Source organism: Astyanax mexicanus, chromosome 20, assembly GCF_023375975.1.
Source record: "Astyanax mexicanus isolate ESR-SI-001 chromosome 20, AstMex3_surface, whole genome shotgun sequence".
NCBI classification, from domain to species: Eukaryota; Metazoa; Chordata; class Actinopteri; order Characiformes; family Acestrorhamphidae; genus Astyanax; species Astyanax mexicanus.
Window position 1 is genome coordinate 28853266 of NC_064427.1, and position 19499 is coordinate 28872764.

Below are 19499 nucleotides of genomic sequence, written 5' to 3' on the forward strand. Positions count from 1 at the left end.
TTGTATAAACACTCCTTATTTCATTCAAAGAAATCCTTAGCATGGTTTACTATTAAACTGTTTACCACTAAGAATGTAAATCATGGTATGACTAATTTATACAGCTCTGGGAAAAATTAATAGAACACTTCAGTTTCTAAATATATTAATTTGCTATTTGTAGGTATATGTTTGAGTGAAATTAACATTTTTGATTTATTCTATAAACCACAGACAACATTTCTCGCAAATTTCAAATAAAAATAGTCATTTAGAGCATTTTTTTGCAGAAAATAAGAAAATAAGTTCATATTATAAAGTTTTAGGAGTTCAAAATAAATATTTGGTGGAATGACCTTAGTATTTAATCACATGTTTCATGCATTTTTGGCATGTTTTCCTCCACCAGTCTTAGACACTGCTTTTAAAAAAACCACACGTGGTGCAAAAAATCAAGCAGTTTCGCTTGGTTGGATGGCTTGTGATCATCCATCCTCCTCTTGATTATATTTCAGAGCCTTTCAATTTGGTGAAATCAGAAGAAACTCATAATGTTTAAGTGATCTCTTATTTTTCCAGAGCTGTATATATTGCCTTATGGTGAGAGGAATTTCAACCAAATGTTTTTTTTTCTGAATTTCTACATAAGTCAGTATTTAGGATATAAACAAAGTTAATGAATGCCATGCTCTGTTTTCTGTTCTGTCCTGCTGTTGTTGTTGTGATCCTGCTCTGATGCTCGTCTCTTGGCTGGATTCCATATATTTTGAATTTTGTCTCAGAGGCTTCGGTTGAAAACGTCTCGTTTCATCGCCGCCTGCTATTGGCCGGCTGGAGTCACGTGGCCTTTGCGCGGTGAGGAGCGGCCATATTAGTCAAACCCATTTCTTTCATTCGGTTGGGAGACAAAGTAGGGGCTTTGTGGCTTTTGAATCCCTTTTTTCCCTCTTTTGTGGGTTTTCCTGAATTCTTATAGCCATAATTTTATTGTGGGATGAGTTGGAAATTAATTGCTTACTTTTATATTACTATTTAAACTAAAAATAATTCTCCGCTGAAGGCCCTTATTTTGTAGTCGCTGGGCTAACGCTACTATATTTAACCGTTTTTTCGTAATTGTGTTTATGAGGGGATATTAGTTACACACTGCAGGATCTTTCACGCGGCTTTTTTTATTGGACCTTTGGACTGGTTCACACGCTACAACGGAGCGCTGAGGACATTCGGTTTACTTGAATAGAAGCATTTTGTGGATTTAGGCTTGTTCTGTTAGCTACAATGGCGACTGCACCCTCCACGCCGGCCGGTCGGAGAATGAGCAGCACGCCGCTGAGCCCCACGCGGATAACGCGGCTGCAGGAAAAGGAAGAGCTCAGTAATCTCAATGACCGCCTCGCCATTTACATCGACAAGGTGCGGAGCCTGGAGTCCGAGAACAGCGTCCTGCACCTGCAGATCTCCGAGAAGGAGGAGGTGAGGAGCCGCGAGCTCACAGGCTTGAAGGCTCTGTATGAGACGGAGCTGGCGGACGCCCGCAGGTCTCTGGACGACACGGCCAAGGAGCGCGCCAGGCTGCAGATTGAGCTGGGGAAGATCCGGACCGAGCACGAGCAGCTGCTGCAGAGGTGAGACCACGTGCTGTTGCTTTAAGTTACAAAACTGCTATATAATAGCTTATATTGTTTTTCTTTTAAAGCATAATGTATATAACTAGTCAGTTGTAGCACTGTACATCAGTCGCACTGTGCACAATTATTATAAGCATTATTATTCACAATAATACATTGTAGCTATCTAAAGTAAATGTAAATAAATGTGACTGTGCGTTTTAAGTATCAAAAATGTATATTCAGAGAAAATTGATATTCACTGAAAGTAGTGGACGTAAGTACTCCATTCAGTCATGGTCCGTCCCATCAGAGAGGGCTGCTTGGGGTCCTTTGCCTGTTAAATAAGCTAACGTTTGCTAGATAAATAAAGTTGGTGTGCTTCTTGTGTGACTCAAGAGAGAAATATAGCTTAGGTTAATTAGCTAACCAAAGGGAGATGGAGAGCATTTGACACATTTTCATGTTAGTAGTTCCAGAAAAGCAGGGAGAATAACTTAATTAAGAACATAGTTAGCCAAGTGTATGCTCACATTTCTGATTGAATATCTTGGGTGACCTAGCTAGCATTCCTGGGAATAATAAATTTTAAAAATACTTTTAAAGGGGTTTCAAACACAAGAACATATGAAGCTAACCCTAGCTGTGAAAACTTAAATCTGCAGCTAGAGCTGACAAGCCTCAGAGGGAGAAATAGCCAAGTTAGAAGTTGGAGGACTTGGGTGAAGTAAGGTTGTGTTAAACCTGGGTAAAAACATATATTTTTTCCTTTTTAATTGATTTACTCTGTCCTTTTTAAAATGCCCCGCCAAATGTACCCTATCTAGAATTAAAAGCAGAAGCAGGCTTGCCTATAACTGTCCTAGGCTTATTTTCAGTTTGGGGCTGAAAAGTTTACCCTATCAGTAAACTGATAGCTGGTGTGTGTGTTTATGCCTGGAGTTTGGTGCAGAAACGCTCCTGTGTTGGAAATAACTTGGCAAGCAGTTCTACTACGTTCGTGGTTGAAGTTCTGCCTTTTCCAAGTGCCACACCTATTGTGGCTCGGGGGGAGGGGCAGCTAGCTACCTCCATCCTCGGACATTTGAATGGAAGCACGTAGGAACCAGGCCTATAGGAAGCTGCTTTGGCCTAAACTCTCACCAACTCTTACTGTTTTTACTAATGAAAACTAAAATTACAGCTCTGGAGTAGAGTTTTTGCTTATAGGAACCCTCATTTCAGAGATCAGCTATGATTTACTACAAGTTATATACGGATCTGTTAAGGCACTCTTGACAAGTCATTTTACCTCCTTAATATGTGGTTGACTGGTCATGTTTTACCCCTGATTTACATGGAATCTCTAATTGAATTTTTTTTCATACTGGTCAAATCTGCATTTAAATATGCATTACTGAAATCTTCAATTTTTTTAGTTTTTCAAAATTTTAAGTAAACTGAGTTAAGGCTTGCACCACTTTAATTTTAGGTTAAAACTATTTTTATAGCTTTCTTTTATTCTTTTAGTTTTAATATTTTACAATCTTTTTCGTTTAGGAACTAATGTTATGTATACTTTTAGATTTAATTACACGCATTTGCATTTATGACCTTAAGGCTTTTAGCTGTTTTATCAGTGGCACTTCTAATCAGGAGCTTTTCACCTACTTATCATAATGCTTTGGTTTGAAAATTGTATGATTTTGTCCTTGGGCCTGCCAGAGCCTTTACTTCCCTGTACAAAGTGTACACACACTTTCTTAACTTAAGATGGTTGTTTAAGGTGGACTGCATTGAAACTTGTTTCCTATTAAGTGTTTTGTGAATGTTGTTGCTTGGGGTTTGGTCACTTTACGTTTCCTTACCACAGCTTCCTGTGCAGGTACATTGTTAGGATCACAGTTTCTGGCTGTGATTCATTTCCAGTTCAGACATTTTACCATAAAATGTCACTAGTAAATCTTTTTTTTTTGTCATCGTAATATACCGTATAGTGGATAGTTTCACAAAGTTACAAGTTTTAATGCGCGGTTTTGTGCAGCTCCACCAAAATTACTTTGAGTAACCGTGATCTGGGCTAGAACACAGGGAAATATATGCTGTACTCTCTAGTAAAAGTAATTAGATTTTTTTAGGTACAATTTCAACATTTTCTGCATAGTCTGGTTTTTCTTTATTAATGTTTGTGCATTACATAAAATTGGCATTGGTTTTGTATTCAGTTATATATGTTGAGAGAGTACAAAACCGATTCCAATGAAATGCTTGAGCACACCAAATAGACGTGACTGTAGTAGCGCAAACGTTCGCTTGTATGCAAGTTACGTTGTAAACTGGCTCTTGCACACATACTTTACTTTTAGGGCCTGCAGCAAATTACAGGGGAGCAAGTCACTTGATGTTAACAGGATGTTTTCTGAATGTCTGGTTGCCTTAAGTGGATTGGCCACTTTTAAGTAATTTAATTACTCAGTGATGTGGCTTTTTCGTATTGTTGATTTAATGGTGTTGCGTACTTATTGTAACTGATTTTAACTTTTCCAAGCAAAGCCTTTTACATAAGTGTTTCTATATTCCCACTTTTGGAAAAGGATTTAAGGATTATCCCACCACTATCTTTAGTGATTAGTGACCCTTGAAAATGCCTCACTTTAAGTCTTTAAGTACTTCTATGCTTATTGTTGAGTGTTACACTTCTCACCATCTAAATGTATAGGCTAATGTCTTGCGTTTGTATGCATTTTCTATGTGTGAGTAGACAAGTGGTAATGTGGGTTACACACCATATTTTAGTTGCCACATAATTTGTCTTCCTTCTTGTTTGATGAGTTCCTTTGGCATTGAGCAGTGTAGGCTAAAATGCAATAAACCTAATGATCAGGGGGAAAAAGGGAGACCTAGAGAAAATGCATGTGCACATAAGACACTTTTAAAGTGCCCCACTTTGTGCTTTACTTATCTGGTGCCTGGTTTTATCTTGTTGAAATACTGACCAGACAGACTATAGACACAAGCCAAGGTGAACCAGGGTGATCATTTAATTGTATTTATTATTATTATTATTTTTTTTGGACGTGTGCACCACAATGTGCAGAAAGTTCACCAGACTCCGTACCGTCTCTCTTGCATCACCTAACTAGAAATATTTAACAAAACCGATCAGGCCCAGCCCTGTAGTGAATGGCTCTTGGGTCATAGAGAAAGAATTTGGGGGAGGGGCTTGAAGTGTCAGTGTCATGAGGCTGCATGCAGGCAGCTCCACCCATTATCACACTCCCATTCATGAGGCCATTTCCCAAAGGATTCAGTGTTATAGCCATCTGTAAATGAACCTGAATGAGATGTAGATGACTTGTTCTATGCGTTTTTTTCTGTCTGATGGTCTCCTGACTGACCCTGTTAAAGCCTTAATTGGAGACCCATGCTTTTTAATCACTTGGCTGCCATCTGTAGTCCTTGGCTGGAAGACATTTGTGTTGTAGCTTCCTACAGATTTCCTGCACTTTTTATTGGATCACCTTGGGTTAAACCACAATACATTGGCTGTTTTAGTTTTTAGTTTTTAATTATAATTAAATTTTTTAGTAGTAGTTATATTAGAAAGAGTAGTAGATAGTAAAGTCAGTGTTAAGGCTTATTGTATTATGGCCCCAATATTTGTAGCTTTGTTCCATATGTCTTTAATAAAGAAATAAAGACTATAGCCCTGGGTGAAATAGAATGTCTCTGAGCAGCAGTTATGCACACATGCATCCTCAAGCTAATACGGTTTGATTTAGTACAGGAAATTCCAGCAAAAAAAACTTTCAAAACATTCATTTGAAAGAATTTTGAATATGAAAGGCTGTGTATGCCAGAAGTCACAATGATTTACTTTTTCTTTAAAAAGTAGTTTTATGTAAATTCTTCTTTTTGGGTGTGCCTTACAGTAAAAGCTGTTTAACATTAACCAGTGACTGTGCAGGTCATTTGATTGACTGAAGCAGAGAGCAGACTCCTGCCACCTGTTCCAAGGAAAGTTGAATAGACTCCCTTTATTTTGTAGCACCTGTCTCTCTAGCTGTGCTGCGAACTCTTTAACAGAGGTGTGTTTGTGTGGATGTGTTGGTGGTCTGTGAACATCTGTTTGTATTTAAAATGTTATGGTTCTGTACTGTGAATTGTACAAAGTAAATGTCAGTTCAGTATGTTTTTTTTTTCAGTGCAACATAGTTTTAAGTATGTTAGTATCTTTGCACCAGGATGAACTTTTATCAAGTTTTACATTAAACTGACGAGGTTAAATGCATGCTGATATGAATATGGTGTTCTTTTTAATTGTCATTCTATATATATTTTTTTCCTGTAGTATTGTTTGGTATTGATATTTTGAACTTTGTGATGTACTGCTCTTCTTACTACTGAAATCAATGTGTGGTATATCCAGTATATTAGGGCTGGACCCGAATATTCGGGTATTCGGATATTCGTTCGTTGAGTAGGTATTCGGTTTTTAATTTTGGTATTCGGATATTCGTTTTTTTTCTCCTTTCCAGAGTTCCACCTCACTCTAACCACTTCTGTTCTCACGGGTCCCGTCAGAATATCTTGCGCGCGGGACAGAACTGAACTGTTATTGGCTGGAGCGGGAGTTTAATCCAGACGATGCGGGAGCAAATTAATAAATAGTTAAGAAAACTGTAATAATTGTAAAAAAAAAAAAAAACCTAAAGAAAACTCTCAATGCGCAGGATGGACCGACACACACACGCACACACCGATGGTGTTTGGACTGGGGTAAGGAACGGGACCGCACTATTCAGCGCTGCTGTTTTAATAAATATATAAGTAAATTTGAAGCATTAAATGTAGTTTATTTAATTTATATTAGGAACGTGGGGCGGGAGCGGCAGAAATGTGTATGTGGCGGGCGGGCGCGGGATTAAAAGAAGCAATTTTTTTGCGGAGCGGTAACGAGACAGAAACGCGGGAGCGTGGAAGAGTGGGTTTAAAAATCAGTCTCGCGCAGACCTCTATTATACATGATTAAAAAAAATGCAGGCTCTTCGAAACTGATTTATATAATAAAACGTAAGGGTAATGTGGCAACAGTAGGGGCTAAATCGGTTACAAAAGCCTGGCCTACAAAAATGATGTCTGAACGAATTTCCTCTTATCTAATATAATTTAAAATGGTTTAAAAATATAAAATAATTTCTAAGCAAACGAAATATTTAATATTGAGCTTATAGCCCAAGTGCAAAAATACAAAATCAGTAATACGGCTATGCCCTGCACAATCCTTAAACCGAAATAGACCAAGTACAATAACGTCATTAACAATGACTTTCCTCTACTCTAATATAATTTAACATGGTTTAAAAATATAAAATAATTTCTAAACAAACGAAATATTTAATATTGAGCTTATAGCCCAAGTGCAAAAATACAAAATCAGTAATATGCCCTGCACAATCCTTTAACCGAAATAGACCAAGTACAGTTTACAATGACTGTCCTCTAATATAATTAACAATGTTTAAGAATATAAAATACTTCCTGAACAAACGTTTTTTTAAGCAAATAGCCTAAGTGTGAAAACACAAACAGCAATTTACTGGGCTGGCTTGCGCAGCGGAGAAACCGTGCAGCAGCAGCCTCCTAGCCTGCTTACGCAGCGGATAAGCCGCGGTGTGGGGCAGCAGAAATTCCGGGATGAAAACACAAAGAAATCTGGGATAAAAACACCAAAAATCCGGGGTGAATATGTCTCGTCGGTCAGAGCAAATTGAACATTTTTCAGTGGATTAAAGGGGCCGTGATTTGCTTTTTTTTATTTTATTTTTTTTTACCTCTTTTTTTAAAAACGAATATTCGAATATTCGCTTCGAATCAGTGCCGAATATCCGGAGCTCAAAAAACGCTATTCGGGCCAGCCCTACAGTATATCAAATAAATCAGTAACTTTTACTGTGTTGGATCAGAGTTTTCTTTTCTTTTCTTTTCTTTTCTTTTCTTTCTTGGTTGATCTGATTGATTTATTATAAGATATCTAGCCCATTCAGCCTTGAAGGAAGCTGCTTCTTAATCTTTAGGTTTGAGTGACAGCTGGAAGATGGTGCTATAGGTCTTCTCACTTGGGCAGCTGCTCATTTTGCTTCTGAGTAGTGTTCCTTTGTCCAGGTCGTTTGCAGTGAAGACACATGTTATCAACTTTTTGTCATGTGTTTGCTGAAGGGAGCTACCATATTTGGACACTTGTGCCACGCATAAGAGTACAACTCTTTTCATTTAACATTGAGTTTGTTCCACCCTGAATTGTATACTTTGTGCTGAGATAAATATGCTTAAATGGTAGAAGCAAGCAAGTCTTTTAAGTCAAGTATCATTTACATTTGCCATAGTCAGACACCAATCAGCTTGAGCTAAGCTTAGCATGGCATGTTGCTTACTTGCGTAAAAGCTTACAGAATATATATATATTTTTGCATTATGTCAAGCACACTGTTGTACATCATGTGATCCACTCACATGCATGAGACTGTGGTTAGCAAATCGTTATCCTACTATTTTCTTTCAGTTGAGTGTAGAATGATTCACATTCCTCCAACATTCCTGTCATTTTTACTCTACCTAGACTGAGCCCTTACTCGTCTGTACTTAATACCTTGGTGCCCCTCCTCTCTCGCTTAGTTGCACACATGTGAAGAGGGGCCCTCCTTCAGAGTTTAAACCACGTGCTTGTTTAAAAAAAAAGCTATTAATACAATGGTGTATGTATGGATTTACCACCAGTTATGTTTAACTTTTGTTCTTTCGGATGTAAGCTTTTTTTATATAAAGCAGTGGTGATGGTGATTAAGTATTTGTGGCCCCTGTGCAGTTCTGTTTGCAGGTTGGTAGTTCCTTATGGTAAGAACCACTTGTTTGAAAGGCTCAGTCTTGTATTAGTTTGGTGTTTCTGGTGGTTTAGTTTTTCTCCCCACCTGATTCCCTTTGTAGTCGTTCTAGTTCTTGTTGACTTTACCTTCACTTTTGTGATGCAGAGAATTAGAGCCAAACATAATCAGAATTTCAGAGTTTACCCCTAAATCATTAACCACATCTGGATACTGTATTGACGTTGCGTAAAAGATTTTGTATGTTTATTGACACTGATGTGGACTAAAGCGACACATCAGAACAGGCCCACAAGGATTATCTCAATGATCTTGTTTACTCCTGATAACTTCTTAATTAACATCTTAAGTACATCTTGGGAATTTTTACACTTGCATTTTTTTAAACCGCTTTAACCACTTTAGAATGTGGCTTAACTTTTTTGAGAACTTTTTTGGTGTTCATCCGTCCTGGATGAATTCTACATCCAAAACTACTCTGGAAATTTCCACTCAGCAAGCACATTTGCATATATATTGTCCTACACAGCAATAGTGTAAATATATCTGGTTAAAATCATTTATCACAATAAAATCTAGGTACAAGGTCACCAGATGTAACTGGACTAATGTAGCTGTGCTTTGACATTGTGCAGAAGTTATAGCTTGCCTCAGATGTCTAGATCTGAATGAAGATGTTCTGGAATGGAAACTTCTGTAATTAATTGTAAAGCCATTTACAAAGCCATCTGTAGGAACCTAGCTTCAAAGTGAACTGCACTGGTTTGCAAATAAGTAACTAATTTGCAAATAAAAATACAGATAAGGCATTACCGTACATTAAGGCATTAACTCTTTTTGCAGTTCCTCTATTTGTATATGTTTCTTGGCGAGCTGATGGTTGAAGGGCTTTTAGAAGGATTTGCCCTCCCCCTATATTCTTCTCACGTGGTTATATTGGACACAGCTGTTCTGTAGAGAACGGCCTCAGTGTGTTTATGTGAAATGCTCAGAGGCGGGAACAGTTGGTTTTGATAGTCTCATTCACACCACCCCCTTAAGTTGTGGAGGAACTCTTGTATATAATGAATAGCAAAAGAATATAGAGAAAGTTAAATTGTGCATATCCTGTACTGTTTCTGATTAGTGGATTCACACAATGTTGCCATTTATCTTTTATCAAAAGTTTTTAAAGGAGTAAATTCTTGCAAAGAATAAATTGCCTTTCCTCTAGTCGCACAGGGCCAGATAAACCTGTAAAAAGGTCAGTTGTACAATCAGCGATCCCTCAGCTGATTATGGGTGAGATAGTAGAGCTCCACCCTTAGTGCTCTGTAATGAGGAACTGAGCTGATAACATTAACATGGCAGACTGGTCTGATGTAATCATTCTTTTCAGTGGGTCACAATCCCAGCAGTTACCATTGATCAAATGGCATAGCCCATGGCAATGGTCGCCACCCATATACTACTCATATCCCCCTAACGACCCATCAGCATTTAACGCCTCATTCTTTTGTCACCTCTGACCCGGCTCTAGCCTACACACTCGCCTTTAAAAACGAAACATGCAGCATGCTCCAGCTTTTCTTTTTATCAAACCTTTCCTGTAGAGAAAGCTGCTTGTGTCTTCATGTCTATGGAGACTGATGATGAGCCCTGTGTTTGTCCTTGCAGCTATGCAAAGAAAGACTCAGACCTGGCTGGTTGTCAGGCCCGGCTTAAAGATGTGGAAGCTCTGCTCAACTCTAAAGAGGCAAGTCTGGCCACTGCACTGTCTGAGAGGAAAGCTCTTGAGGGATCACTGGCTGACCTGCAGGCCCAGATCCATGAGGTATGAATACTTTTAATTTATTTCCCTTCCCTTTTTTATTTTTATTTGTATTCTTTGATAACGATCAAACACTTTAAATATGTAACTACTCTAATGTTGTGATCCTCAGCTTGAGGCGAGTTTGGCATCAGCAAGGAAGCAGCTGGGGGATGAGACACTGCTGAGAGTGGACCTGGAGAACCGATGCCAGAGCTTGGTGGAGGAGCTTGAGTTTCGCAAGAACATGTTTGAGGAGGTAAGCGCAGCCTCATCTGTGTTTTTTTTTGTGAGATGGTTGAAATGGTAAAAATATTACATATTGCAACCCCTATTCTTAATTCATTGCTATTTTGTATAACTATGCAACACTGTATCAACTACTTCATACATGAAGTTCACAGATACAGTCTGCAGACATGATTGCTGTAGGAGCCAAATGCCTTTAGGCAAGGCCAGACATTATAATTTTATTTAAATGCTTTGGTTTGAATATCTACAGTAATAGATTTATGTTAATATATTGCCTTAACTGGGAAAATTAGTTAATAGATACCACATAATGTGTCAGTCACGTGTTTTTTTTTTTTTTTTTTTTGGAAAAACCCACTACAGGTACTAAATCTCTAGTATTAGCAGCCAGACACTAGTTCAGTCTCACATGAAATTACTGTTGTGTATTGCTGATCACAACATTTACCATTTCTTGTTCACATATTTTGTACACAGCCCCTGAAATGGGCTTTGCTACAGACAGGCTGATTTGAGTTATCGTGCACTTACTGACCTGGAAGTTACCATGCTGCTGTTAGTTGTAATAGTAGAGCTGTAAAAAAAAAAAATTATATCATTTTTAAACATTTTAAAAGTTGTTTTTCCTGTAATTAAATTCAAAAAGTGACACTTGTTTATTATATAGAGTCATTACTCACAGTGATAATATTTTAATGTTATTGATTATGGCTTACAGCTAATGCAAATTTAAAAGTCTAGAAAAAGATTATGTAAGACTGATTTGGTCATTTTGGCAGTGAGGCAGAGGACCAAGTGTTGCTGGCAAATTAAATGTCATTTCCATAAAGCTCTATAGCAGAGCTGTAAAATTTCCTCGTAGATGCTGGGCTGACTTTGGAGACGATATAACAAAATGGATCAACACCAGCAAATCACATGGCTCCCAGACCATTGCTAACAATCAGTGTTCAAGTTTGCATTCCATTTGATATATTTCCTTGTTTTTAAGGCGGGGTTTCTTGAGATTCCTTGTAATCCAATAATTTCAGTTTCAGCTATTTGTAATGCAGATTTCAGGTTTAGACATGATTGTTGCTGAGCAACGCATTAAATATTGGTTGGCAGCAACATAAGCCACTATCAGTTTAGGAAATCCAGCTTACGCTCCTTCACTGTTAGCTGGTGACTCATGCAAGGTGGATGCACATGTTTTTTTTTTTTAATGAAAATGAAAACAAAGAAATGCATTCAGATACACTGGCCCTTTTAAACTGAGATTCACCCCCTTAGTTACACACCACCTGGTAGCCTTTGGAGGCCATGTTTAGACATGATTATTGCTCTACAATGTTTACTTATTTTCATAAAGCTAGTCTGCTATCGCTCCATTGTTTCTCACCTTTCTGTAACCCTGCCTGTGTTGACTCAGCGTTCCCACTCCTGCTTTTGTGTGCATGTGTGTGGGTGTGCTCCTTCCCATGCAGACGACTCAGTCCCTGATCCTGCATTGTAATTTGATATAAAACATATTGCGCTCTATATTGACCACTCATCTCTCTATTCTCACAACTCACAGGAGATCAAGGACACTCGGCGCAGACATGAGACTAGACTGGTGGAGGTGGACTCTGGCCGTCAAGTCGAGTACGAATTTAAGCTGGCCCAGGCTCTGACTGACATGAGACAGCAGCACGATGACCAAGTCAAAGTTTACAAGGAGGAGATGGAGCAGACGTACATGGCTAAGGTAAAGCTCATTTCCTGCTTATATCAGATTTGTTTTATTTCTTATGCAAATTCTTAATAATTCTTTTCCTTAGATTTTTTTTTGACTGATATTTGATTCAATCACATGGTCTCTTTGCTTACAGTATCACAATGTATCATGTTTTATTACATCATAAACCCTGTGTCATGATTCATGTCATTCCCAAGTTCTTGTCTAATAATGAATGAAATAAAGTATGCTAGATTTTCTTCCCAACGTTGGAACACCAGAACTAGTTAAGGTTATATGTGTAAATATAGTTATTGATTTAATCTGTGTCAAATAATATAAATGAGTAAATTCATATTGTTTCTGGTTATTGAAACCAGAATGATTTAGAGGTTTAAATGCAACTCATTAAATAGTATCCAACAATTTACCCTTTAATGTAATCCTTTAATCCTAAGAAACACAGACACATTAATAACCAAACAGAAGACTGACAATGCATGCCACAAGAACTATTTATTTACTTATTTAGTGGACAATATAGTTCCCAGAAATGATTGCCCTAAAATATATTCTTAGCATTTTAAAACCAGATGATACTGCTCATGTTCATATATAATAGCAATATAAATCTAATGTTAGATAATTATTGTAATAGAAAATGTAATTTAAAGAACACCTAACTTTTTAATTATTAATAGTTTGGGTAAGCATAGTAGATTTAAATAAATAATTAAATGAGTGTCTGTGAACAGGTTTTATTTATATGGTTGTCAGAAACTCTAAAGTGGAGCTTGACTTTTAAGTGCAACATAGAAGAATTCATCCATTGTTAAATGTTTCCGTTTTAACTTACAAAAATAAGCTTTTTGCAGTATGTGTATATATTGTATTCAAAAGGTTTATATGTGGATAAAATCATGAGTGTGTTTTGTTTGTTTTTATATCCGTCAGATTATTTCCTGGTGATTTCTGATCATCTTAACACCACCTCCTCTCGCTTTCTCACCATCTGCAGAGTTGTGTTGCACTTCCTTCCAGCCTCTGAGCAGACACTGCTCTTCAGTTCCTCTCTCTGAACTGCTTGGTAAACTTGTTTATTTCACAAGACGCTGTCATATTGACTTCTTCTTTGTGGTGTGTTCCAGCTGGAGAACGTGCGCCTTTCCTCCGAGATGAACAGCAGTTCTGCTAGCATGGCTCGTGAGGAGCTGAAGGAAGCTTCTCTGAGGGTCGAGAGCCTGACCGCTCAGCTGTCTGGTCTGCAGAAGGAGGTATGTATCACTGCTGTCACACCCTTGTGCTGATTCTTCTGATTGTTTTTGATCTTCTGCTGTCACTTCACACAATGTTGGTGCCAGAAATTAGATACTAATTGTATCTAATTGGTGCTAAGAAGTTAGATATACACTTGGTGTTTTCTTAGGTATTCTTGCTTGTTTCTTTTTCTGTGCTATTGGATTTGTAGTTTTTTTTTGTAGGTAGTAATGTTTAAAAAAAATGCAGGAGACTAGAGTAAAATTCATATTGTTGGAAAGACGACTTCTAAAATTCTAAACTCTAATAATTTCTTAAGTGCGTAACTGTGGCTGACACTTCACTACGCTCACTAAATTAGAGCTTCCTGTTTTCTGTGCATGTCTTGACCGGTTGTATTTCTAAGTAATGGCCTTAGTTTGACAGCAGAGACTGACAGTATTTCCCTTTTCTCTCTTGCATGCATGATGATTACACATTTAGGTATGATTTTGTAAGTTCTAAATACTGTATACTTATTCCCTGTATATTTGTTCCATTTTAAAGTTCAGATATTTAGTCAGTTCAGTAAAGATTGTGCATTAAAGTCTGTAATTCCTGCATTGATGGTTACTTTTAGGTGCTCCATCCAAGCAAAGTGCTTAGTAAGAACTATATTGCCATTTTCATTAAGAAAAGCCAGCATTTTGGCCTCATATCCTCTTGTTTGATCTTCATCTGGGTGTGACAGGATGTAGTGATTTGCCACATATCCCATATGTGGTAAACCGTATACAGAAAGCTGTTTAACAGTTTATTGATGCTTTATTATTTATACCTTTTTTGCAGGCCTACTATGTAAGCGACAGTGTCAAAATGATTGCTCCAGTGTGGTTTTGGTAGTGTAGGGTTTACTGTGTTTGACAGGAAGAGGAGACTTTGAACAGAGGCAGCAGTAGAGGAGGAGGGGAGTGTCAGGATCAGGTAAATGACAGGAGAATTGGAAAAGTGGACAAAAATAAACTGTACAAATGGAGGCAAAAGGGAGACAGTCAGGCACTAAAATAGGCAAAAACCAAAACAGTACATACTGTTACTGTTAATGTAGTTGGTGCTGACAGATATTCATTAAACTTTTAGTCTTTGCTCAGTCGTTCTTTTCTTCCGATCCTCCTGATCCTCTTCCCTCTCCACCTTTCCGTGAGTAGGCTCGAGGCTGGCAGGACCGTATCAATGAGCTGGAGTCTGCTCTGGCTCAGGAGAAGGACCTGAGCCGCAGGATGCTCGCAGATAAAGAGCGTGAGATCTCTGAGATCCGAGCCAAGATGCAGCTGCAGCTGGAGGAGTACGAGCAACTGCTGGATGTCAAACTGGCCCTGGACATGGAGATTAATGCCTACAGGAAACTGCTAGAAGGAGAAGAGGAGAGGTCAGATTTGTGCACACCTTTATACCAATCATGTCAAGTAGTGCTTCCCTATGTATCATAAAATATTGGTATGTTCGAAATATGTTTTGTACCAGATATAAGAAATGACCACAGGTTACCATCTATATTGTTTTAAACTTTTGGAAATAAAATCTTATCTAGTGCAATTGAGTCATTCAGATACCCCCAGGAATGCAATTAAACAAATTATATGTGCACATACTTGGATACTTACTATAAGTTAGTTTTTTGGTACGTATAATAAATTCAGGTACTTTTTAAACTACTTTTTATTTATATATACTATTTTGTACTTTTTATGTATATATACTGTTTTATATACGATTTTATCGCATAGTATATCTTCATTTCTCTTAATCGCCCAGCCCTATGTCAATGTCAAGCATGGAAAGTGATTTGATGTCATTAATCATAATGGCCACATACAGGATGTCGCAGACAGAGCACTTTAAGAATAGTTTGTGAAACCAGTGAATGTAAAAAAAAAAAAAAATGATTGACTGCTAAATACTTTAAATAACATGTGTAATGTTCTTAGTATGACTGATTACAAGTTGGCTTGAGAAAAAAATAATTTTCATCCTTTCGATAAATTGCTCTGCTATATTCCTGCAGAATAGAATATCGACAATTAAACAATTTTAAACATTTCAGAGCTGTTGAAATTTTTTGTTTCACCATGAAGGGGATGTGTGTTGAACACGTCGAGTTTTACGAAGTTAGCAAATTTGACCTTGCAGAAATGATCCTTTTTTAAATTTCTTCTCTTAAAGTGGTTTCACACTGCAATCATATACACCAGCTTGTTAACTCAGAAATGCACCTCAGCTTAATATCTTCCCCACTCATATTTACTGCTCTCTCTCTCTCTCTCTCTCTCTTTCTCTCTTTACTTGTGCTCTCTTGTTCTCTCCCTGTCTCGCTGCTGTTTAGACTGAAGCTGTCTCCCAGCCCCTCGTCCCGTGTAACCGTGTCCCGAGCTTCGTCCAGCCGCAGCGTTAGAACCACGCGTGGGAAGAGAAAGCGTGTGGACGTGGAGGAGTCTGAGGCCAGCAGCAGCGTCAGCATCGCCCACTCTGCCTCTGCCACTGGCAACGTCTGCATCGATGAGCTTGACGTGGACGGGAAATTTATCCGGCTCCACAACACCTCCGATCAGGTGAGAACCGCTGGCGAAGTCTCATTTCTACATTTCAGTTTTGTAATTTGTAAGTTCTAAGTTGTTCCATACTAAAGCTTTGTGATGCTCTGTGGCTTTTTGCAGGACCAGCCAATGGTGGGGTTTGAAATGACCAGAACTATTGGAGATTCTTCTGCTACCTACAAGTTTACTCCCAAATATGTTCTGAAAGCTGGACAGAAAGTCACTGTAAGTCCTTAAATCGTCTTTTGTAGTAAAACTAAAAACAAATAACTGTTTAAAAAAAGGTTTCTGTTAACTGATCAAATCTGATTTAAAATAAAAGACAAGATAATCCTTTATTAATCCCACAATGGAGAAATTTGCAGAACATGACTACTTTGTAGTATTTGGAATTATTTACACATCATTATAAATTATTTATTATTTCAGATATATGGGTTTGCCTAAGGAGAGAAATATACTTGTTTGGCCTTGCATTCTCATAGAGGACCAACTGTGTTGTGACCATAACTGTTCATATACTTGCCCGTGTGCTATGCGTGTTACTGGAGGTTTCCAGTAGAGGGCACCTTAGATGCTTGATCACTACCGGATAAAGTACCCTGTGGGCAGCCGCCCCGCTGTGTTCATCGATAATTTTTTCAACATGGACTGTTAAAACAGTGCTGATCTCTCGCCAGCTGTGAGCATATTTATTTTGCTATGTAGTGCAAAGAACATATCCTACAGCTTCTCTATTCAGTAGCTACTAAGGGCTTTACTACCCCTATCAGTTTTATGTGTACTGCTTCTTGGGCATGCATTGCATTAAGGTCTAAAGAATTTGAGCAACAAACACTGAAAACGCATAGTTAACAGAAAATATATCTCTACCCTAATGTGCTTTTCCAACGATATTACACAATATTTGCTACACAATACAGCCACAATGCTAAGTATTAGGAACACGCGCAAAGTTTAAAAAAAGTCTAAAATTGATTATTATTTTAATTTTGTTTAGATCTGGGCATCTAATGCAGGCGTGAGCTCGAGCCCTCCAACTGACCTAATCTGGAAGAGTCAGAGCTCTTGGGGTACTGGAGAAAATGTGAAGGTGGTCCTGACCAATGGCGATGGAGAGGTAAGACCTAATGCTGTTTATTAAAATGTCTTGAGGTCAAACCATTTATTTTCTATTTGAAAGCGTCTTTTAAAGGCAAATGTTATTCCCTCAGGGTCCAGCAAGGGTCAGGCCTGATATGTTTTTGGATGTCAGTTGAGAAACTAAAGAACACATTGTCTTTTACAGGAAGTGGCTGTAAGAAGTACAGTGTTCAAGACTGCCACCGTAGAAGAGGAGGAAGAGGATGATGAGGGTGTGGAGGTTGTTGAGGAACATCTCTTCCATCAGCAGGTTAGAAGCACTGATATATGGCACTTTTCATATTGAAGTTTGCACTAAACCCAGTATGTGTGTGCACAGATGCCACAATATTAATTCCCCCCTTATTCTTTTTCTCAGGGAGATCCACGCGCTGCCAAGAGGGGCTGCTCAATCATGTGAGCGCAGCAACACTACCCTTCCACTACAACCAGTCTCAGCTGCCAATACTATAACCACCTCAGAACTATTTTTGTATCACTAGTATAACTGAGTGATTTGATTTTTAGTTTTAAATGATTGTAAACCATTTTTGGTACATTTCTATTTTTATTTTTTATGTGAATGCAGAAGTTTTTGCATCGCAACTTGCTTTTGTATAAACCAAACTTTTGTGATCAGTTGGGGACTCCTTAGTGAGACAGAGAGCTCTGTGACAGTTTAGGCAGCTTTTGCAAAATCACCCAGTCCTCCAGGTGCTGTGATCTTACCTTTGTGTATCTCAATTTTTTTTAAAGATAGCATTTTAAAGGCCTCTTTATAGAAGTTATAATTTTATACTAGCTTTCTAGTTTTTAGCTGGAGGGGTTTGTTGCATATAATGGAATGTAGACTAGCTCAAGACATGGGAAAATGTCGAAATGGATTGCCCATTCAGAGAACACTTGAAAAGCAGGCAGACAGGTGTGTGCATTCATGTAGTAAACAGTGTTTAATGATGAGGACTTCCTCATGCATAAGTCTGCAGTTCACCACATGGTGTCAGTCTAGAGTCTCTGAAGGCAGTCAGACAAACGGCAGTAAAAACTGAAGAACCTTTCAGGCTGTTGTGATTTAAAATTGATTGTATGCTATTAAGGAAAGATTGGTCTCAAGAGTAACACTTTAAAACAGCTTTTATTTTTATTTGTATTTTTTTTTTTTTTTGTTAAATTATCAGGATTCACTATATATATAAAATTCTTACCAGTTGCAGTTTGTCACTGAACATGCCAGTATACACTGAGAGCAAGTCCCTGCAAATATGGTCTTTTGACAAATGTTGAGCCATTACACTTATAAAAGCTAGCGTCATGCTCTTCTTGAGCTACTGTACCAGCAGATATGTAAGCACTCTTTTCATTGGCTACACAGTATCTACTACTTTTTTCTTAGACACTTGCATTTACTTATTCTGCTGAGTGCAGCAACATTTATATATGAACCATTACCTCATAAGAAAATGCCTGAGGTTGGAATTGCTTAAATGTTATGCCCTTTTTGTCTGTTTTATCTAACTGACAGTAGTCTTATACCTACATTTTGATTTCATTTTAACCATTATTAGAATTGTGGTTTGTCATGTCACTTGCATGCTTATTTTGCTGTAACCTTTACAGTTTAAAAGGTTAATAAATTTTGTGTTATTTTCTATCTCGTCTGTCGTGATCATTTTATGTGGTTTGCAACCTGACTAGAAAATAAATGATTTGGCCATTTGCAGTATCTTCTAGTAATGGAAATGCTGCCATCTCCAGCATATAGATCGATCATTGCAAGATTTTATACATGTTTTATCTAAGATAGACTATGTGTATACACGTTGATTAAGGATTATTTCACTAAGCCAATGAAATTGTCTGAGTAATAGATTTTATCAGATAATGGCTTACTATGATGGGTGCATGAAAAAAAAAACGTATTAGTTGCAATTCCAGTGCAACTGACAAACACATTAGTACATCTGACCCTGAGCGTGAAATGAGCTACGCAGTGCTTTGTACATACGCAGCTTTAGTACACGAGGCCTTAGAAATACTCTTCAAGCGTCACTAATACTCCGATATTAAACATACTAGGTATTTGTTGAGGGTTTGGGAGGCATCAGCATCACTTGTGCAGATCTTTGTTCGCATTTTTTTCATCTATGTAATGCTGCAGACCGGAGCCCCCAGTGGGCGTGGCTAAAGGGCGGAGCATGTGTCAATCATTTTCGACTGCAGCCAATCAGATACTACACTTTTGTTGTCAATCACTTTTTATTAAGCCAATCATCAGACAGACCAAGCTGTCCATTTTTTACTGCAGTCAATCACCTTAACAAATCTGTCAAGAGAAGGCACAAACTGTGGTGCTACCGGTTA

At 38.0% G+C, this 19499-nt stretch overlaps 1 protein-coding gene across 1 annotated transcript; it reads left to right on the plus strand.

Moving 5' to 3' along the window:
* The first annotated feature begins 856 nt into the window (after positions 1 to 856).
* lmnb1 (lamin B1) lies at positions 857 to 18789 on the plus strand. The gene is made up of 11 exons (XM_007252433.4): positions 857 to 1604; positions 10103 to 10259; positions 10369 to 10494; positions 12046 to 12216; positions 13335 to 13460; positions 14631 to 14851; positions 15806 to 16031; positions 16137 to 16241; positions 17017 to 17136; positions 17305 to 17409; positions 17518 to 18789. Exons 1-11 carry the CDS (start codon positions 1258 to 1260, stop codon positions 17557 to 17559), a joined length of 1746 nt encoding a protein of 581 aa, XP_007252495.2. The 5' UTR covers positions 857 to 1257; the 3' UTR covers positions 17560 to 18789.
* Positions 18790 to 19499: the final 710 nt, after the last annotated feature.